Consider the following 22,829-nt stretch of genomic DNA (forward strand, 5'->3'; position numbering starts at 1 on the left):
ACACTCGGAAGGGAAATTCTGTTAAAATGCTTTTCATTGACTACAGTTCAGCATTTAACACAATAATCCCTTCCACACTCACCACCAAGCTGGAGCACCTGGGACTCAGCTCATCTCTCTGTCAGTGGATCTCCAACTTCCTAACCGGGAGACCACAGGCAGTAAGGATGGGTGGACATGTCTCTCAGCCTCCATCACCCTCAGCCCGCCATGGTCCTGTCCCATCATGGTCCGGTCCCTGACCTTCAATCCATCTACAGCAAACGGTGCTGGACCTAGACCAAGAAGATAGTGAAGGACCTCAGCCACCCCAACAATGGACTCTTCTCTCTGCTGCGATCAGGGAAGTCCAACACAGAGAGGATGAGGAGGAGCTTCTTCCCGCAGGCTATACGAGCTTCAACAACAACACTACATAGAACTCCAATACACTCCAGAACTTTCACTCTCAACCACTGTGGACTCTTTATATACATACATTGACTTTAACTCATTTTCACACCACCACCCTACCTGTTACACATATTTTATGTTAAAGACATAAAAGTGTAATATTTGGTTATGCTTGCAATATTTGCATATTGGTTTTCATTGTATACTTGCAACATTTGCAAAACTGTGGTCTGTAACAGTCTCTAAAAGCATTTCACTGCATATCAGATCGTGTATGACTATGTATGTGACAAATAAAATTTGAAATGAATTTTTTCTCTCTGTAAATATACCTAAATATGATATGGGGAAAAGCAAGGCCACGAAATGAGCAAAATACATTCTGATGTGTAAACACAGACGATGTGTTGCGAATATTCCTTTTTAATGACATTTTATATATTTATATCTGACACAGAGAGGTGAAATGGTCAATACAGTTTTGTTAAATGCAGAAATGATTTTTATTGTGATGTAGTTCTGGTTCAAATGTTTTATCCTGATGATCCAGTTGAAATAAAACTCAAGAGACTGGAGGTAACGGCCTTTAATTCACCAGATGTAGAAAATACAAGCATCATGAGGGACATAGAGGACGGTCACAGTAAACATTGTTAAAGTAACACACACACACACACACAAGTTTAATTGAGATTTCCATGCAAACACCGGAACACAGACTTCATAAATCTGTATGAAGTCTGGCTTTGTTGAAAAACTAAAATAAATGAAAATATTATCACACACCCACCTCTAATGATGTTGTGAGATGAGAGGAAAAATTGGAACTAATAAATTTATTTTTCATAGTAACTGATTTAAAGAGCTCTGAAAGAAAGGAAAAGAACAGACACACACACATCATTCATTTTGCTCCACTGTGATAAATACAGTATTTGGCAAACCACGTCCATGTAACAGATGAGAAGACGCTTTCAGTTTAAATGACATCACAGTGGAATGTATGCCCTGTGTCCTAATTACTTCGCTTTGGATAAAAGCGTCTGCTAAATAAAGTAAAGTAAAGTAAAGTAAAGTACTTCATTTCCAGCTTCCAGTATCTGTAATGCCCAGTTAAAGATTACTGAGAGGCGTCACTGTGTAGCTGTGCATCTAGTCTGCATGACATGTGGACCGATTTATACTGACATGGTTACTAATGCTGAGGGGGACAGGATGGATGGACAGTGGGATCTGAGGTCAGGATCTTCGTGGCACTCAGGTGGACTCTGGGATTTCTCCAGGTGTCATAGTTCAGGTATCTGTGAAGCCCATCAAGACCAAAATTCTTCATTTTTACCTGGAGCTCTGGTCTAAACAGAAACACACATTCACAATACAAAAATATGTAAAGCACAAAGCAGAGCACACACACACATAACAGCTGATGGACAATATCTAGGAATATACCGGATTTACACATCTATTACCCCGTTCTGTACCTGCACTTGACCAATCCTGTCACCATATAGATTGATTCTGCAGGTTATTTTTGAGGAAATTAGATGTTTTTTATATGTTTTAGATGTTTTATACATGATGTTTGTGCTTACACTCACTGGTCGTGAGGTTCTTTGTTGTTTCAGATTTACTGTTCTCTACTGAGGAGTCACCCTGTAAATCACAAAAACACATGCACACACACGTGAATATGTTGCTGTTGTTTGTACCTCAGTTGTGTGGGTGTGTGTATCTCTCACCTGGACCCATGGGTGTGACAGCACCTCATCTGCTGTGTAACGCGTGTCAACGTTCACTTGTAACATGTGGCCAATCAGCTCCTACAAAACAATTCATGTAACCTCTGTTATAGTGTCCATGGTCAATATGTAACAGAATTTCTTTACTTCACTAAGCCACTACTGCCCCAAAAAGTCACACTTCCCTATTACTGTCTGATTTCCCAAAATCCCACTTCTCCAAAGATGTTCCCAGAGTTTCATCAAGTTTAATTTCCATCATCATCACCAGTAGTGATGTAGATTGACTTACTGATACTACTACATGTGATTAGTTTGGAGAAGTGGGATTTGTGGAAATCAGATAGTAATAGGGTAGCAAAATATTAACCTTGGCAGCAGCACCGATGTTGTTCCAGTATGGAGAGGGAAACTCTAGTTTGCCCTGAAGTATCTGATTGAAAAGCTCCTCCTGCTGGTTCTTCTCAGAATGGAACGGTGGGAAACCACAGAGCAGAATGTATGTGATGACACCAGCTGCCCAGATATCCACCTTCAGCCCGTAACTGCACACACAAAAAAAAAACAGACATTACACACATAAAAACATAAAGACCCTGGTACACCCCACTGTCTCCTCATAATACCCACATTACACACACAAATAAAGACCCTGGTACACCCCACTGTCTCCTCATAATACCCACATTACACACACAAATAAAGACCCGGGTATACCCCACTGTCTCCTCATAATACCCACATTACACACACAAATAAAGACCCTGGTACACCCCACTGTCTCCTCATAATACCCACATTACACACACAAATAAAGACCCGGGTATACCCCACTGTCTCCTCATAATACCCACATTACACACACAAATAAAGACCCTGGTATACCCCACTGTCTCCTCATAATACCCACATTACACACACAAATAAAGAACTGGGTATACCCCACTGTCTCCTCATAATACCCACATTACACACACAAATAAAGACCCTGGTATACCCCACTGTCTCCTCATAATACCCACATTACACACACAAATAAAGAACTGGGTATACCCCACTGTCTCCTCATAATACCCACATTATACACACAAATAAAGACCCTGGTATACCCCACTGTCTCCTCATAATACCCACATTATACACACAAATAAAGACCCTTGTATACCCCACTGTCTCCTCACAATACCCACATTACACACACATAAAGAACCTGGTATAACCAACAGACTCCTCATAATACCCACATTACACACACAAATAAAGAACCTGGTATACCCCACTGTCTCCTCACTGGTTGTTTTGCCATATATTTCATTTTAATTTCAAATGTAACCTTTATAATGGTTGTAAATTATAATAACAGACCCAGTAGTTGCTGAAATATATATTTTGGGAGCGTCATTTTTAAGGATGAATCTCCCTGGCTTAATCAGGTTAACTTCCACCTACAGGCAATATGATTTTAATAAACTCCACCAGTTTGAACTGTGTATCTCACAGTAAAGCCACATAACAACATATTGATGCGTTTATTAGCAAGCTGCCTAGTTTCTTTTTGGAGTTTTTTTAAGTTCAGTTCAAATGTAGTAAAAAGACGTTGGAAGTAGTTAGAATGTGTGCATGCGTGTGTGTGTGTGTGTGTGTGTGTGTGTGTGTGTGTGTGAGGACACATTACCCAGTCTCAGCGATGATCTCCGGGGCAACGTAGGTTGGAGTTCCACACACGGTGTACAGCGGCCCCTCCACAACTGTGGCCAAACCAAAATCTCCAAGTTTCAGAGACTTTGTCCCATCAGGATACTCACACACCTGCACACACACATACACACGTACACACACACAGTTATCCTGAATCTCCAGTAAATTGTGTGTGTGTTTAAATACACTCCTCATAAAGCACCAAAATAAGACATCCTACATCTGAATGAATGAAATATTCTTATTAAATACTTTGTTCTTTTGAATTTAGTTGAATGTGCTGACAACAAAACCACACAAAAACTATTGATGGAAATCCATATCAACCCATGGACCCCTTACATGCCCTGTTCTCCCTCCTGACGTCTGCCAGATGGTTCCACAGCATCAGAACTGTAACTGACAGACACTGCAAGAACATCTTCCCACAAGCAGTCAGGGGTCTCAATGCACTCCTATTAAACTCAACAACCCTACACTTCCAGCCTTAAGCAGAGAGAGTACATTATACATGATTATATATACAGGCTCTGGCAGTGCTCCTCCTCTTCCTCCTTGTACAAAGGCGGAGGTAGCGTGGGTCATGCTACTGGGTTGTTGCCCTCCTACGGCCTCCTGATGTACTAAAGTGAAGTGATTGTCACATGTGATACACAGCACACGGTGCACACAGTGAAATTTGTCCTCTGCATTTAACCCATCACCCTGATTGAGCGATGGGCACCATGACAGGCGCCCGGGGAGCAGTGTGTGGGGACGGTGCTTTGTTCAGTGGCACCTCAGTGGTACCTTGGCGGATCGGGATGCGAGCCGGCAACCTTCTGATTACGGGGCCGCTTCCTTAACCGCTAGGCCACCACTGCCCCACCACTACTGGCCTGTCTCCTGGTAGCAACTCCATGCTCTGGACACTAAGCTGATAGACACAGCAACCTTCTTGCTATACCTTGCACTGATGTACCATCCTGGATGAGCTGCACCACCTGAGCCACTTGTGTGGGTTGTAGACTCCATCTCCTGCTACCACCAGACTGAAAGCACCGCAAGTATTCAAAAGTGACCAAAACATCAGCCAGAAAGCACAAGAACTGAGAAGTGGTCTGTGGTGTCCATAATATGCTGTCTATGCTATTTGCACAACAGCATGTGAAATCAGTGTTGCTTCTTAAGTGGACAGTTTGATTTCACAGTGTGATTGACTTGGAGTTATGTTGTGTTGTTCAAGAGTACCCTTAATTAATCTCATGTTAATGAATGGAATATTAATCAATGTTATTTTACATAAGCAAACAGATTCAAGAAAAAAGGGAATATAGTGTATAAGTACTTGGTGAACATCTTTCATGAAAATGTGACTTTGTGAGATGATTTAACATTAATAAGAGTTCCCAGGGCCTAACACTTATCCACGACAATATTATTAGTGTATTACTGTGTGTGTGTGTGTGTGTGTGTGTGTGTGTGTGTGTGTGTGTGTGTGTGCGTGTCGGTGTATGTGTGTATACCAGCAGGTTCTCAGGTTTGATGTCTCGGTGGACGATGTTGAGCTGGTGCAGGTAGCGGATGGCAGCTGTCAGGTTAAACAGCATGGCACTGGCATCGCGCTCACAGTATTTTGTTGAACTGGTGATGGCATCAAACAGGTCCCCTCCCTACACACACACACACACACACACACACACACAATCAACACGTACTGTACTGTATGTGTACATAGCACGTTGTAAGTCGCTCTGGATAAGGGCGTCTGCCAAATGCCTTAAATGTAAAAGTATATAGGGTGGTAGCACAGGGTGGCCATTTATATGGATGCACCTTAATAAAATGGGAATGTTGGTGATATTAACGTCCTCTTTGTGGCACATTAGTATATGTGAGGGGGCAAACTTTTCAAGATGGGTGGTGACCATAGTGGCCATTTTGAAGTCGGCCATTAGATCAAACTTTTGTTTTTTCAATAGGAAGAGGGTCATGTGACACATCAAATTTATTGGTAATTTCACAAGAAAAACAATGGTGTGCTAACTTTATTCTTTCATGAGTTATTTACAAGTTTCTGACCACTTATAAAATGTGTTCAATGTCTGGTAAATGCTGCAAATGTAAATGTATGTAAAGGAGTATTGACTATACCTTGACCAGCTCCATGACCAGGTAGAGGTTGGTGGGTGTATCCACTTCCTCCATCAGCATGATGATGCTGGGATGGCGTACGCGACGCAACACTGCCACCTCATTGGCTATCAGGTGCTCCTGTCCACCAATCAAAAACCCTCAGTTAAACCTACCTGAACCATGCATGTGAAGCATCCAGTTATTTCCAGAACTTTTAATGCATACCTTCCCACTGCACTTCACCTTGTCTATGATTTTCAGGGCAAACTCCTGACCTGTGGCCCTGTAACACACACACACACACACACACCGGGTACAACAGGGCAGAGTCCAATCGTGAGATTGTGGGAGGGACAAGGTATGTTAGTCTCACCTCGCCACACACTTCCTGACCACAGCAAAGTTTCCATCTCCAATAACCCTGCTGACTCGATAGCGCTCCAAAATCTGAGTGCATACTGGGAACACAGAGCATCTGCATGGGTGTGTGTTACATTGTGTGTCTGAGTGTATATTGTGCTGTATTGTGAGCTTTTGTGTGTGTGTTTTACCCTCTGTGACCTGCTCCTCTGTTTCCTCATCTTCATTTAGGTCTGTGGTGGAAGTGGGTGGAGGAGAAGGGGACACATGAGCAGAGGCCTGGAGAAGAGAGAAATAGAGACTCAACACTGAACACCAAACACACTCAACACCATTCATCACAATCAACACACTCAACACCAGCACCACCACAAACACAGTCAACACCACTCATCACAATCAACACACTCAACACCAGCACCACCACAAACACAGTCAACACCATTCATCACAATCAACACACTCAACACCAGCACCACCACAAACACAGTCAACACCACTCATCACAATCAACACACTCAACACCAGTACCACCACAAACACAGTCAACACCATTCATCACAATCAACACACTCAACACCAGCACCACCACAAACACAGTCAACAACACTCATCACAATCAACACACTCAACACCAGTACCACCACAAACACAGTCAACAACACTCATCACAATCAACACACTCAACACCAGCACCACCACAAACACAGTCAACACCATTCATCACAATCAACACACTCAACACCAGCACCACCACAAACACAGTCAACACCACTCATCACAATCAACACACTCAACACCAGCACCACCACAAACACAGTCAACACCATTCATCACAATCAACACACTCAACACCAGCACCACCACAAACACAGTCAACACCACTCATCACAATCAACACACTCAACACCAGCACCACCACAAACACAGTCAACACCATTCATCACAATCAACACACTCAACACCAGCACCACCACAAACACAGTCAACACCATTCATCACAATCAACACACTCAACACCAGCGCCACCACAAACAGTCAAAACCACACATCACAATCAACACCAGCACCACCACAAACACAGTCAACACCATTCATCACAATCAACACACTCAACACCAGCACCACCACAAACACAGTCAACACCACTCATCACAATCAACACACTCAACACCAGTACCACCACAAACACAGTCAACACCATTCAACACCATCATCACCAGCACCACCACAAACACAGTCAAAAACACTCATCACAATCAACACACTCAACACCAGCGCCACCACAAACACAGTCAACACCATTCATCACAATCAACACATTGAACACCAGCGCCACCACAAACACAGTCAACACCATTCATCACAATCAACACATTGAACACCAGCGCCACCACAAACACAGTCAACAACACTCATCACAATCAACACACTCAACACCAGCACCACCACAAACACAGTCAACACCATTCATCACAATCAACACACTCAACACCAGCACCACCACAAACACAGTCAACACCACTCATCACAATCAACACACTCAACACCAGCACCACCACAAACACAGTCAACACCATTCATCACAATCAACACACTCAACACCAGCACCACCACAAACACAGTCAACACCACTCATCACAATCAACACACTCAACACCAGCACCACCACAAACACAATCAACACCATTCATCACAATCAACACACTCAACACCAGCACCACCACAAACACAGTCAACACCATTCATCACAATCAACACACTCAACACCAGCGCCACCACAAACAGTCAAAACCACACATCACAATCAACACCAGCACCACCACAAACACAGTCAACACCATTCATCACAATCAACACACTCAACACCAGCACCACCACAAACACAGTCAACACCACTCATCACAATCAACACACTCAACACCAGTACCACCACAAACACAGTCAACACCATTCAACACCATCATCACCAGCACCACCACAAACACAGTCAAAAACACTCATCACAATCAACACACTCAACACCAGCGCCACCACAAACACAGTCAACACCATTCATCACAATCAACACATTGAACACCAGCGCCACCACAAACACAGTCAACACCATTCATCACAATCAACACACTCAACACCAGCACCACCACAAACACAGTCAACACCACTCATCACAATCAACACACTCAACACCAGCACCACCACAAACACAGTCAACACCATTCATCACAATCAACACACTCAACAACAGCGCCACCATAAACACAGTCAAAACCACTCAACACCAGCACCACTACAAACACAGTCAAAACCACTCATCACAATCAACCCCAGCACCACCCTAAACACAGTCAACACCACTCATCACAATCATGTCATGGTGCCCACTGCTCACCAAGGGTGATGGGTTAAATGCAGAGGACATATTTCATTGTGTGCACCATGTGCTGTGCTTGCTGTGCTTCACAATGACAATGACTTCACTAAAAACAACACCAGCACCACCACAAACACAGTCAACACCCCACGCTGCTGCACACAAGTGCCGATAGGCACAATCTCTACACTAACCTAACCAGCATTGTGGCAAGCCATTACAACCCCCTTTGCTACTGACCGCGGCCCAAGCTCAGGTCTCACAGGTAGTCCGCAAATGCGCCTCCCAGTCCAGATCATGACAAGTAGTAAAGCAGGCAGGAGCTGTGGATCTGTGTCATTTTTGAGCTGCTCCATGTAGGGCCCTATGAAATTGTTTTATATTTTCCCAAATTTCATTTTTTCCTTTGTAAACGTATTTATTCACCTAAATCACATTTAATCCCTGGTCAACAAAATCTTTGGCCATTTATTGCTTTTAAATAATATGTGAATTTCATGCAAAGAACTCTCACAATATTACACATTCATCATCCATTTGAAAAAAAATCACAAAAAATACGTTTTTAAGTCAACATAAAGCATATCAAATAAATAACATTAGGGAGACCTGGAATACTTGCATTATATAAAATCACTTTTTGAATCATCTGATTTGTTTGCATGACCAAGAGTTTGCCAAGTTTGTTCAGATCTGATCGGACAAGTTATACGGATTCTACACTGACAGCCTCTTCGCCATAGCTGACCGCGCATTTACATTGCGTTGGTGTATGTGAAAGTCCCACCAAAAACACGTGTAGTGGGTTGCAGCAGCCAAAAGCGCAAATTATACACAATTCCGCATTTTACAACGGATTGCGTTTAATTGTCCACATTTTCCGCATTGCAGAAATCATAAGGAACTATCCAAGCTGAATGAACAATTAACCACCACCCATGTATATGCACACACATACACACACACCTTACTCCCGGGACTGGAAGGTGACTTTGGTCTCGCTGCAGAGTTCTCCCTTCCTCCCATCTCATTGGCTGAAAAGCACAAACAGAGCAAATTAGAAAGCTTTGCTTATCAAAGCCCCGATCATCACACAGGTATTTATTTAAATTTCCTCTGGATTAGTCACCATTTGTGGGATGTGATGCATATCTAGTTGATTTGAGTGTGTCAGTTTGAACGGAGCAAACCTCAAATGGAAATAAAAAGAAACATGGTGTGAAATGCAGAGCCTAATGAAAAACATTTCAGACTTGTTTTTGTGGTTCATCATCATCCAAAATCCTATCCTAATTCCTGGTGTTAATAACCAGTGCGTGTGTGTAAACGTATTTATGTGAGTATGTGCGAGAGAGAGTTGTATACCTGTATTGGGTGCTTTAGTTTTGGAGGACTCGCAGCTCTTGCCTTTGTTGGAGCGTGATGATTTGAGCTCTGGGTAAGACAGAAGCAGTGTGGTGACTCTGAATCGAGGCTCAGATACATTATTAGAACATAATTTGAAATGTTAGGGTTGGGTAGACAGCATTTTCCCAGAATTCCATAGTGACCAACTTCTCACCATTTACAAATGCGCGTGTTGCTTTATGTTCAAGCACAAAGTCATCCTGTGCAAAACGAATCTTCTCCATTCCACATGCCATGAAGACGTCATCGTCCCCGAACAGGTCCTGCAGACACATCACCTACACACACACGCGCATCATTATTAAACTGAACAACTCCAATCTTACAACATACACACACTGATACACACCTGCTTGCCATCAAGTGTGTACAGTTTCCTGATAGAGGGGGAGTCAAGTTTGAAGGCATTGGTGATGTCACACAGGACCTGCTGGAGGGAGTGGGCAGTCTTTCGGTTCAACAGAACCCTGACAGCTTTGCGTGGCCGCACCCCCCCACGAACCACCGTCACCAGCTTTGGCCGGATAAAGTCCTTACTCTCACGTGGTTCCACCCCCTTCATCTCCACCACTTGACTCGCTGCACGGGACCCCCAGCTGGGACGAGCCAGGCTGGAGTACTCCACCTTCCGAAAAGGTTCATTTGAGGCACAGACATAGCTCTCTCCTGTACAACACACAGAATGTAAAGGTGAATGGACTTCCTCCAGGTCTCTGACCTGTCATCTACTGCCTAACATGAACCTGTTACAGGGTTAAAACACCAGTGTGAGCACACATCACATAACCAGATAACAGATCTAACAGCGGTCTAACAGTCAAATCCCACACACTCCACTTGCTGTTTTTGTTAGCGTAAATTTGTTGCCGTTGGTTCTGTTGTTAGTGTAATTAATGTTGGTGTACTTTTTATTGCTGTTGTAATTAGTGATTGTCTGTGACAAATTTTGAGGTTTCTGTTTGTGAGGTTACAGTAATTGTTATGTTGTAATTGTTGCTATTGTTTTGCCAGTAATGATATTGTAATCGTTATTGTTGCTTTGGTTGCAAATGCTGTCTGTGATCTTAGTGTAATTGGAGTGGATGATAATGTAGGTGTAATTGCTATTGTAGTGGATGGTGATGTTAGTGTAATTGCTACTGTAGTGGATGGTGATGTTAGTGTAATTAGGGTATTGGTGATGGTGACTGTGACCATTGGTGATGGTGATGTTAGTGTAATTGCTATTGTAGTGGATGGTGATGTTAGTGTAATTGCTACTGTAGTGGATGGTGATGTTAGTGTAATTAGGGTATTGGTGATGGTGATTGTGACCATTGGTGATGGTGATGTTAGTGTAATTGGTATTGTAGTTGATGGTGATGTTAGTGTAATTAGGGTATTGTTGATGGTGATTGTGACCATTTGTGATGGTGATGTTAGTGTAATTAGGGTATTGGTGATGGTGATTGTGACCATTGGTGATGGTGATGTTAGTGTAATTGGTATTGTAGTTGATGGTGATGTTAGTGTAATTAGGGTATTGGTGATGGTGATTGTGACCATTGGTGATGGTGATGTTAGTGTAATTGCTACTGTAGTGGATGGTGATGTTAGTGTAATTAGGGTATTGGTGATGGTGATTGTGACCATTGGTGATGGTTATGTTAGTGTAATTGGTATTGTAGTGGATGGTGATGTTAGTGTAATTAGGCTATTGGTGATGGTGATTGTGACCATTGGTGATGGTTATGTTAGTGTAATTGGTATTGTAGTGGTGATGGCACCATGCTAAATTGCAAATCTTAAACAGTCTTAAAGCCGAGAATTTTTTTATGGCAAATTCCTAACATGACACCAAAAATTGAGTAATTAGGATGAAACTTCACAGAAATATTCAGTGTTACACCATAATCATAGTCATATATGAATTTTGAATGCATGTAATATATGAACGCAGGTAAAATGGCTAGAAGGGGCATGGCTTAGCTCGTGCTAAACCTGTGACGCTTGTAAAAAGGCCAGAAGGGGCGGGGTTTGGCATGACACTTGCGAAAAGGTTAGAAGAAGCGGGGCTTGTTTTTAAAATTGCTAGAAGGGGCGGGGCTTAGCTCGCTCTCCAAGCGTGTGATGCTTGAAAAAAGGCTAGAAGGGCTGGGTCTTGGCATGACGCGTGTGAAAAGGCTAGAAGGGGAGAGTCTTGATGTGATGTTTCGAAAAGGCTAGAAGGGGCGGGGCTTGTAAAAAAGGGGCTAGAAGGGTCGGGGCTTGAAGAAAAAAAGACTAGAAGGGGCGGGGCTTGGCTCGCTCTCCGAGCGCGTGGCTAGAAGGGGCGGGACTTTAAAAAAAAGCTAGAAGGGGCGGGTTTTGATGTGACGCTTGCGAAAAGGCTAGAAGGGGCGGGGCTTGAAAAAAGGGACTAGAAGGGTCGGGGCTTGAAGAAAAAAAGACTAGAAGGGGCGGGGCTTGGCTCACTTGTAAAAAGGCTAGGAGGGGTGGGGCTTTTAAAAAAATAGCTTGAAGGGGCAGGTCTTGATGTGATGCTCGCGAAAAGGCTTGAAGGGGCGGGGCTTGGCTCGCTCTCCGAGCGCGTGGCGCTTGTAAAAGGCTAGAAGGGGCGGGACTTTAAAAAAAAGTTAGAAGGGGCGGGGCTTGAAAAAAGGGACTAGAAGGGTCGGGGCTTGAAGAAAAAAAGACTAGAAGGGGCGGGGCTTGGCTCACTTGTAAAAAGACTAGAAGGGGCGGGGCATTGCTCGCTCTCCGAGCGTGTGACGCTTGTAAAAAGGCTAAATGGGGCGGGGCTTATAACTAGAAGGGGCGGGGTTTGTAAAAAAAAAAAAAAAAAAAGGGGCGGGGGTTGATGTGACGCTTGCAAAAAGGCTAGAAGGGGCGGGGCTTGAAAAAAGGGACTAGAAGGGTCGGGGCTTGAAGAAAAAAAGACTAGAAGGGGCGGGGCTTGGCTCACTTGTAAAAAGGCTAGAAGGGGTGGGGCTTTTAAAAAAAAGCTTGAAGGGGCAGGTCTTGATGTGATGCTCGCGAAAAGGCTTGAAGGGGCGGGGCTTTGCTCGCTCTCTTATAACTAGAAGGGGCGGGGCTTGAAAAATAAAATGCTACGGGAGGCGGGGTTTGAAAAATAAAATGCTAGAAGGGGCGGGGCTTGTAAAAATGTCAAAATAAAAACTCGGGGCGGGGCTTGGCGCTCTTTCCCCCGCAGGACCTGAATCTGGTAACATCGTTCTGCCCGCGTAACCTCACGTTCATCGCCGTTCGTCCCGTCGTCTGTGACGTCACCGTGCCCGCACCTTCCAGCAGCTCGTCCAGGCTGGTCAGCCTCGACGCCCCGTCCAGGCTGTAGACGGCCCGCACGCCCAGCGGCAGGTGCAGGTTGTCCGCCAGGGCGCGGGTCAGCTCGGCCAGCAGCGCGTCCCAGGAGCGGCAGCGGTCCGCGGAGACGGCGAACACGAGCCCCTTGAAGCAGCGGTCTCCGTTGCGGTAGAAGCGGACCTTCTTGGCGCGCTTCTCGGAGCTGAGCGCCTGCAGCGTGCGGGTCCGGTACAGGCTGCAGCTGGCGCTGTGAGCGGGGCTGGGGACCAGGCTGCCGGGCCGGGAGCCGGACGGCGAGCCGGAGCGGGCGGCGGAGCGCCGCGATTTGTCGCGCTCGTCGAAATGCTCCATCTGCAGCGCGCTTTACCGTCCGCCCGGTCCGCCGCGTCTCCTAGCAACAGCAGCCGTCCGTCCGCTCGCGGCGCGCCGGCGACGCATGCGCGGTGACGCGCTCTGGCCCAGGCAGGTGTCTGTCTGGCCGGAGACGCCGGGTCCTAAAGAGCGCATGCGCGGAGACGCGCTCTGTCCGAGGCCGGCGCTGCCGGGTCCTAAAGAGCGCATGCGCGGTGACGCGCTTTGTCCCAAGCAGGTGTCTGTCTGGCCGGAGACGCCGGGTCCTAAAGAGCGCATGCGCGGAGACGCGCTTTGTCCCAAGCAGGTGTCTGTCTGGCCGGAGACGCCGGGTCCTAAATCAGAATCGTGTTTATTGGCCAAGTAAGTACAAGCACATACAAGGAGTAGAAAAAAACAACCACAATGTGCAAGGATGTGTGTAAGGGGTGGTAGTAGCCTAGTGGGTAAGACACTCGCCTATGAACCAGAAGACCCGGGTTCGAATCCCACTTACTACCATTGTGTCCCTGAGCAAGACACTTAACCCTAAGTTGCTCCAGGGAGACTGTCCCTGTAATACTGATTGTAAGTCGCTCTGGATAAGGGCGTCTGATAAATGATAAATGCTGTAAATGTAAGTTTTATTGTACAAGTTGTGGGGTTAGGGTAAATATATCTACTGAGTATAAATATATGTAAGAATGTACATAGGTCCATAAGTGTATAGAGATGAAAACAATGTGCAGTACAATAAATAGGCCAAAAATCTAAATCCTATATACAGAGTGTACATAAAGTGCAGTGCAATGTATCGCAGTGAGACAGTAAAGAGCGCGGGATTCCACAGTTTAATTCAAATTCAAATTTTATTTGTTAAATACACGGTCATACACGGTATGATATGCAGTGAAATGCTTTAGCGCCTGCTACAGACCACAGTATTGCAAATATTGCAAGTATACAATGAACCAATATGCAAATATTGCAAACATAACCAAATATTACATTTTTATGTCTTCAACATAAAACATAAAATATGTGTAACAGGTAGGGTGGAGGTGTGCAAATGAGTAAAGTGAAAGTAAAGTGAAAATTTGTGCAAAATTCTGGGGGGATCGAGCCCAGCGTGCCTTCTTAACTGTCTTGTAACAGCACACACCCTGTTTCCTCCCTCATCACACACTGCAGCGCAGCACACGGTGAGCAGCCATGACAGGCGCCCGGGGAGCAGCGTGTGGGGACCTCAGTGGCTGTTCCGGATACGAGTTTCTTTCCTTACCTGCTAGGCCACCACTGCCCCATGTTATTGTTGAAAAGTTGACCTTTCACCTGTACGCTCCTACATGCCTCATTTACATTTACAGCATTTACAACCTTATCCTGTGCCGCTTACAATCAGTACTTACAGGGACAGTCCCCCCCTGGAGACACTCAGGGTTAAGTGTCTTGCTCAGGGACACAATGGTAGTAAGTGGGGTTTGAACCTGGGTCTTCTGTTAACCACTAGGCTACTACCACTCTATGCCACTACATGCCCTACATGCCACACCCTAAACATTGCTCTTGTTGATGCCGATAAGGTTAAAGGTCTTGTTGGCCTAGCGGTTAAAGAAAGAAGATCATAATCAGAAGGTTGCCACCAAGGTGCCACTGAGGTCCCCACACGCTGCTTGTGTATTTAGTTTAATATAAAGCTGCACAGACACGAGACAGAGCAGGAGGTCAGGAGGTCATGACGGTTTATTGACAAGCACGACAGTGTAAAAAACAGAAAGTGTGTGTGTGTGTGTTGGAGTCAGAGCCCCGCCGTCGGGCCTGTCAGCAGGAAGTGGGCGGGCAGCCCCGCCCGGTTGAGCTGGCGCAGGTGAACGCGCATGTGTCTCTTCCTCTCGTCGCTGCGGGCGAAGCGGCGGCCGCATGCGCCGCAGGGGAAGGGCTTCTCCCCGGTGTGTGTGCGCATGTGTGTGGTCAGGTGGTCGGTGCGGCTGAAGCGGCGCAGGCACACGGGACAGGGGAAGGGCTTCTGTCCGGTGTGGACGCGCAGGTGGCGCCGCAGCTCGTCCCCGCGGAAGAACCGCCGCTCGCACGTCTCCAGTGGACACCGGAACGGCTTCTCGCGCCCCGCCCTCTTCCCCCTGCTCGCACCGGAGCGGGCTGTGAGGGCGGAGTCTCTGTGCGTGGTCAGCAGAGGCCACAGGTCATCGGGCATGGGGGCGTGGCTGAGAGCACATGGTTGCGGTGGGTGAGGCTCCTGTTTAATGTCCAGCGGCACAGAAGGGGCGGGGTTTGGGGGCAGCACTGAGTCTTGGGCGGGGCACAACGGTGCCAGTAGTTCCATGAGGTCCAGCAGATCCGCCTCCATCTCCGCCGCAGCCGGATCCTCCATTCCAGGAGAACAGGGGGAGGGGCACGGCGAAGGGGAGGCGGCACCGGTGGAGCCCAGCGACTCCTGGCGCCAGAGAGAGCAGCAGCGGGGCGTGGCCGCCGTCTCCGTCAACGTGGAGAGCAGTGCGTCCGCATCTGACGAGGTTTCACACGAAGTCAGGAAGAGATCCCAGTCCGGATCCAGTTCCGGGGTCACAATCACACCACCTGCAGGGGAGACCAACAGCAGTGTTACACCAAGCTGGTGTGTGGGTATGTGAGTGTGTGTGCGTGTGAGAGTGTGTGTGTGAGCCTGTGAGAATGTGTGTGTGTATGTATGAGAGTGTGTGCATGTGTGTGTGAGAATGTGTGAGTGTGCGCGCGTGTGTGTGTGAGAATGTGTGTGTGCGTGTGTCTAAGTGAGTGTGTGTTTGTGTGTGTAAGAATGTGCGTGTGTGTTTGTGTGTGTAAGAATGTGTGTGTGTTTGTGAGAATGTGTGTGTGTGTGTGCGTGTGTCTAAGTGAGTGTGTGCATGTGTGTGTGTGCGTGTGTCTAAGTGAGTGTGTGTGTGTGTGTGTGTGTGTGTGTGTGTGAGAATGTGTGTGTGTGTATGTCTAAGTGAGTGTGTGTTTGTGTGTGTAAGAATGTGCGTGTGTGTGAGTGTGTGCATGTGTGTGTGAGAATATGTGTGTGCGTGTGTCTAAGTGAGTGTGTGTTTGTGCGTGTAAGAATGTGTGTGTGTTTGTGAGAATGTGTGTGTGTGTGTGTGTGCGTGTGTCTAAGTGAGTGTGTGCATGTGTGTGTGTGTTTGTGAGAATGTGTGTGTGTGTGTGTGTGTGCGTGTGTCTAAGTGAGTGAGTGTGTGTGTGTGTGTGTGTGTGTGTGAGAATGTGTGTGTGTGTGTCTAAGTGAGTGTGTGTTTGTGTGTGTAAGAATGTGCGTGTGTGTGAGAGTGTGTGCATGTGTGTGTGAGAATATGTGTGTGCGTGTGTCTAAGTGAGTGTGTGTTCGTGTGTGTGCGCGCTACAGGACACTCACCATGGTGGTCTCCGCTGTGGTCGGTCGTGGTGCTCAGAAGGTCCAGGCAGCTCCAGTCCAGCGTGCTCAGCATGTCTGCTGCTGATGCTGCTGATGCTGATGATGCTGATGATGAAGATGTCGGTGATGAAGATGTCCGGTTTATTCCACGGTCGCGTTCTGCGCTCCACGGCGCTCGCGTTCCGCCTTTTATCCGCTGCAGGCGCGCCGCCGCTCCGCCCCGCCGGTGACGCGGCAGCGAGGATTCCCCCGCCGCAGGGCCATAGATGGACACCGGAAAGCACCGGGAATCCCTCCCAAAATGGGCACGGGGCGGCGTGACGTAGCCCCGGTTTCCATAAATCCGCCGCGCGAGCGCGTCACGTGTGCACCAGCTCCCGCTGCTGACCTGTGCGCGCGCATCGTGTGCGCTGACCTCTGACCTCTCACGTGCTGACCCTGCGTCTGTTTTTAATAAGCGCAGTTTCAAAAGTTCTCAGAAACCCCTTTTTAAAAAGTTTTTTTCATGTCATAAATTACACACGTGACACTACTGCATTAATCCTAATTCATGAATCCACTTTTATGAAAGTGAAGTGATTGTCATCGTGAGACACTGCAGCGCAGCGCACGGTGACGCGGTAAAACGTGTCCTCTGTATTTAACCATCACCCTTGGTGACAGTGGGCACCATGACAGGCGCCGGGGAGCAGCGTGTGGGGACGGGACCTTCATCAAGGGGACCTCAGTGGCACCACTGGCCGTTTTATCATGTCTAGTTTCCTAACCAAGAAACATACAGTAAATTGCTGTTGTGTGACGTCTATTGCTTGACTGTTAAATTGCACCTCGGGGAGAAATAAAGTTGCTTGAATGGAGTTGAATGTTCAGGGTCGGGGTACGTTCATCTAGTGACCATTACATCGGTCCCCTGCCTCCTCCCCTGCATGCTGCTTGGTGATTGGTTAACTCACCCGCTCCCTGATTGGTGCGTCTACTTGGTTCTACGCCTGCTGGTTTATTTGAAAGCTTCTTTGTGTTAGTTTTGTGTGAAGTGTGAAGCTGACTGTTGTGTCACAGGAACATGGTACATGGAAGGACACACGACTCCATGGACAGAAACATAACATGGACAAGAAAGCCGTAAGGAGGGCAGGTGGAGCACATACAAGTGAGCACCATTATGGAGGACACATGGGGGACCTGGCCCAGAGTACCACAACATTTATTTCTTATCTAGCCCAAAAGCACATACAGTATGTCTCAATGGGCTTTGACAGGTCCTACAGTTGACACCCCCCACAATTGACCCTTCTGCACACACAGAAAAACTCTAGGAGAGAGAATAAAAAAGAGAGGAAGAAACGTTGGGAAGGAGAGGGACCCCCTTCCAGGGTAGAGTGAGCCTGCAAATGGTGTCAGTGCAGGGTTGGATATGATATAATAATAAGTCCTACAGTTGTAGGGTTGGAGAAGTCCAGGATGTAGTCCAGTGTCATGGTCTAGATTACGTGTCCATAATGATGTTGCTGGTCCATTTGAAGATCCCTGAAGCTGTAGTTGTAATGGTGGTGGTGGCTGTGGTGACCCTCTGGTTTGTTTCATGCTATGTCCTCGTTTAGCAGTTGTCAGGAACCAGGATTTATCTGCTGGTCTCTTCACTGGAGTCTGCTGGTGGTCTGGGCGCCTGATTCTCGAAGAGAACAAATAGAAGCAGCGGCAGACGGTGGCATCGTACAACCGATACTGAAATATGTGGTAATAGTGGTATATTGGTGCTACAGTGTCCCGGTACCCTAACTAGAACAGCCTAACTAGGGTGAATTTAACACTGTCGGTGTCTAACAGGGGGACTGTGTGATAAACTGGACTTTATAATTGTCCCTGTGACAAAGTGAAGTGAAATGAGGGTCTGGAACTTTAACAGAAGACCAGAGAAGACCAGATGTGTTCTAGTTAGAACTCTGGCTGCAGCATTCTGTACTAGCTGGAGTTTACTCATGCACCTACTAGAGCATCCAGACAGTAATGCATTGCAGTAATGTAACCTTGATGTAATAAATGCATGGACCAACTTTTCTGCATCATGCATTGAGATGATGAAAGAATGCTATCCTAGTGACATTATCTACGTGCGATTTGAATGAGAGACCTGCATCAGTGAGGACACCTAGAGCCTTTACTTCAGTACTTGGTGAGATAGAAAGGCTATCCAGGGTTATGATGTAGTCAGCCAGCTTATGAGACGTGTCAGACTTCCTATTTTAGTGTTTAGGCAATCAGAAGAAACTGTAGTAGTGGCTGTGTGTGTGTATGTGAGTGTGTGTGTGTGTGATCAGTCAAGGTTGATGTTGACATTCTACATAAACAAAAAACTGACCTTCACACACACACACACACGCGCGCGTGCACCATATAAAGCCGAGGTGCCAGGCGGCTCTGGCATTGGGAGCTCCGCACCACGACCTGCTGAGATGGACGTAGACCTGCTTGTGCTTGTCCTGCTGGTGACGCTGGCTCTGCTGCTCAGGTGCATGATGGGACGCGGGACGCTGCCCGGGACGATGCCGTGTCTGCCCCGCGTGCCTCTGCTGGGCAGCCTGCTGAGCCTGCGCTCACCGCTGCCGCCACACCTGCTCTTCACACACCTCACACACACCTACGGCACGCTGTACACTCTCTACATGGGACCCCACCCGACCGTGGTGGTCAGCGACTACACCCACGCGCGAGAGGTGCTGCTGACCAGGGGCCGGGAGTTCGCCGGACGGCCTCGCATGGTGAGTGCACGTGCTGTGCTGTGTGCGTGTGTATGTGTGTGTGTGTGCGTGTGTGTGGAGGTGAAATGTCTGTGTGTGGTCAGGTGACCACCGAGCTGCTGACGCGGGGGGGGAAAGACGTCGCCTTCGCCGATTACAGCGACCTGTGGAGGCGCCACCGTCGCCTGGTACACAGCGCCTTCAATCTGTTTGGGGAGGGGTCGTCCAAGCTGCAAAGCATCGGTACACACACACTCACACACATACATACACACTCACTCACATACACACACACACTCACACACATACACACACACACACACATACATACACACTTACTCACTCACATACACACACACACACACACACTCAGACACACACATACACACACACACACTTACTCACATACACACACACATACACACTCACACACTTACTCACATACACACACACATACACACACACACACTTGCTCACATACACACACACACATACATACACACTTACTCACATACACACACACATACACACTCACTCACATACACACACACACATACACACTCACACACATACACGCACACACATACACACTTACTCACTCACACACACACTCACACACATACACACACACACACACACTCAGACACACACATACACACACACACACACTTACTCACATACACACACACATACATACACACTTACTCACTCACATACACACTCACTCACATACACTCACACACATACACACACACACATACACACTTACTCACTCACATACACACACACACACACACTCAGACACACACATACACACACATACACACACACACACTTACTCACTCACATACACACTCACTCACATACACACACACTCACACACATACACACACACTTACTCACTCACATACACACACACACACACATACACACTCACTCACATACACACACACACACTCACACACACACTCACATACACACACATACACACACACACACTTACTCACTCACATACACACATACACACACACACTCACACACATACACACACACACACTTACTCACTCACATACACACACACTCACACACACACACATACACACTTACTCACTCACATACACACACACATATACACACTCACACACATATACACACACATATATTCACACTCACACACACACACACTCACACACATATACATACACACATACACACACACACTCACACACACATGTCTCTGCAGTGCTGGACGCAGCCGACAGTCTCTGCTCAGAACTCCTCTCCAGTGGGCGGAGCTGCGTGGACCCCGCCCCAGCCGTCCTGCGCGCCGTCACCAACGTTGTCTGCACCCTGGTGTTCAGTTCATCCTATCTGCCCAGTGACCCCGAGCTCCTGAAGGTCATGCAGTATAACGATGGCATCGTCCAGACCATCGCTCGCGGCAGCCTGGTGGACATCTACCCCTGGCTGAAGGTCAGTTACCATGGTTACACGTGGCCGTGAGCTTGTCGCCGTGATTAGTGACGACTGGATATTGTGCCTCGTTTCAGATTTTCCCCAATAAAGATTTGAAGAGGTTGAACGAGTGTGTGGCAGTGAGAGACGAGCTTCTAACCAAGAAACTGATAGAACACAAGGTAACACACACACACACACACACACAGAGAAACGGAGGGCCTGCAGATCATGTGATCTGTTATCTGCAGGAGACCTTCACCCCCGATGACCCTCGGGACTTGCTGGACGCTCTGCTTGCTGGCCAGCAAGGGTCAGAGGTCACAGGTGACATCACCGATGACCACGTTCTGATGACTGCTGCTGAGGCTTTCGGAGCTGGAGTAGAAACAACATCCACAACCCTGCTGTGGGCGATGGCCTTCCTGCTGCACAACCCCGAGGTCAACACACACACACACACACACACACATACACACAGAGGTTGTATGTTGGTGGATAGGTGGCTTATGTGTGTGTGTAGGTGCAGCAGCGTGTCCAGGCAGAGCTGGACGAGTGGGTGGGGCGTGACTCCGCCCCAACACTAAGACAGCGCACGCAGCTGCCATACCTGGACAGTGTCCTGTGTGAGGTCATGAGAATCCGGCCGGTCAGCCCCATCCTGATCCCGCATGTAGCCATGCAGGACACCAGGTAACCACGTGGGGATGGGACCAGTTGGAAGGGGGGTGACTGGCTCTCACAACTCAAATCTCTTCCCTCATACTCCTCGTTACACAAGCAGTACAACAATTAAGCCCCGCCCCTAACCCTACATGTCACCTCCCCTCAGTATCGGACTTCACCGTATACCCAAGGGGACCCGCGTTCTGGTCAACATGTGGGCCATCCATCACGACCCGAAACACTGGGACCAGCCGGACTGCTTTCAACCGGGTCAGTGCACACACACACACACACACACACACACACACCATATACATCAATGCACAAAGCTGAAAGAGTCTGTGTGCGGCGGCCTTGCAGAGCGTTTCCTGGACAGTGCTGGTCAGAAGGTGACTCCACCCAGCTTCATGCCATTTGGGGCGGGGCCCCGTGTTTGTGTTGGCGAGTCGTTGGCCAGAACCGAACTCTTCCTCTTCCTGGGCCGCCTGCTGCAGCGCTGCCACCTCGGCATCCCACAGGGGACGGCCCCGCCCGACCTGCAGGGGCGTCTCGGGGTCGTCCTGCAACCACAGCCGTACCTGGTCACCATCTCTCCTCGCACCTGAGAGTGTGTGACTGAACAGCTGATAAAACTCACACACACATCTCATTCCATTTCTCCAGCATGTCTGAGTTGTTGAGTTATGATGTTGCTGTGTGTGTGTGTGTGTGTGTGAGTCCTTCACAACCTTCATCTGGCCCTGACCTGCTCCTCCACACAGCGACGAGCTGACAGGGACAAGCAGATCCTGTCCTGAAAATAAACGGCAGATTACAGAATAAATGCTGTTTCTTCCATCCAATCA

General features: G+C 47.5%; 3 protein-coding genes across 7 annotated transcripts; 1 reads left to right on the forward strand and 2 right to left on the reverse strand.

Moving 5' to 3' along the window:
* Positions 1 to 978: 978 nt before the first annotated feature.
* Positions 979 to 13,973, reverse strand: LOC114782593 (serine/threonine-protein kinase DCLK2). Of its 2 annotated transcripts, none has more exons than XM_028968445.1 (15): positions 13,368 to 13,973; positions 10,436 to 10,752; positions 10,241 to 10,364; positions 10,045 to 10,113; positions 9,646 to 9,713; positions 6,497 to 6,584; positions 6,319 to 6,403; positions 6,171 to 6,228; positions 5,964 to 6,083; positions 5,336 to 5,482; positions 3,808 to 3,941; positions 2,503 to 2,677; positions 2,133 to 2,213; positions 1,986 to 2,046; positions 979 to 1,745 (listed from the first exon to the last, which is right to left on the reverse strand). In XM_028968445.1, exons 1-15 carry the CDS (start codon positions 13,738 to 13,740, stop codon positions 1,729 to 1,731), a joined length of 1,917 nt encoding a protein of 638 aa, XP_028824278.1. In that variant the 5' UTR covers positions 13,741 to 13,973; the 3' UTR covers positions 979 to 1,728. The 2 variants fall into 2 exon arrangements, with proteins under 2 accessions (XP_028824278.1, XP_028824279.1); XM_028968446.1 differs by having other exon boundaries at positions 1,992 to 2,046; positions 13,368 to 13,972.
* Positions 13,871 to 22,826, forward strand: cyp17a2 (cytochrome P450, family 17, subfamily A, polypeptide 2). Of its 4 annotated transcripts, none has more exons than XM_028968450.1 (8): positions 13,871 to 14,103; positions 19,635 to 19,884; positions 19,968 to 20,106; positions 21,107 to 21,336; positions 21,414 to 21,761; positions 21,842 to 22,011; positions 22,151 to 22,254; positions 22,345 to 22,826. In XM_028968450.1, the coding sequence occupies exons 1-8, from the start codon at positions 13,895 to 13,897 to the stop codon at positions 22,587 to 22,589; spliced, it is 1,695 nt and encodes a 564-aa protein (XP_028824283.1). In that variant the 5' UTR covers positions 13,871 to 13,894; the 3' UTR covers positions 22,590 to 22,826. The 4 variants fall into 4 exon arrangements, with proteins under 4 accessions (XP_028824283.1, XP_028824281.1, XP_028824282.1 ...); XM_028968448.1 differs by lacking the exon at positions 13,871 to 14,103 and having other exon boundaries at positions 19,278 to 19,884; positions 21,414 to 21,500; positions 21,570 to 21,761; XM_028968449.1 differs by lacking the exon at positions 13,871 to 14,103 and having other exon boundaries at positions 19,278 to 19,884; positions 21,414 to 21,500; positions 21,570 to 21,761; positions 21,848 to 22,011.
* LOC114782595 (early growth response protein 2-like) lies at positions 14,783 to 17,279 on the reverse strand. Its single transcript, XM_028968451.1, has 2 exons — positions 17,126 to 17,279; positions 14,783 to 16,314 (listed from the first exon to the last, which is right to left on the reverse strand). Exons 1-2 carry the CDS (start codon positions 17,196 to 17,198, stop codon positions 15,518 to 15,520), a joined length of 870 nt encoding a protein of 289 aa, XP_028824284.1. The 5' UTR covers positions 17,199 to 17,279; the 3' UTR covers positions 14,783 to 15,517.
* Positions 22,827 to 22,829: the final 3 nt, after the last annotated feature.

Source organism: Denticeps clupeoides, unplaced genomic scaffold, assembly GCF_900700375.1.
Source record: "Denticeps clupeoides unplaced genomic scaffold, fDenClu1.1, whole genome shotgun sequence".
NCBI lineage: Eukaryota > Metazoa > Chordata > Actinopteri > Clupeiformes > Denticipitidae > Denticeps > Denticeps clupeoides.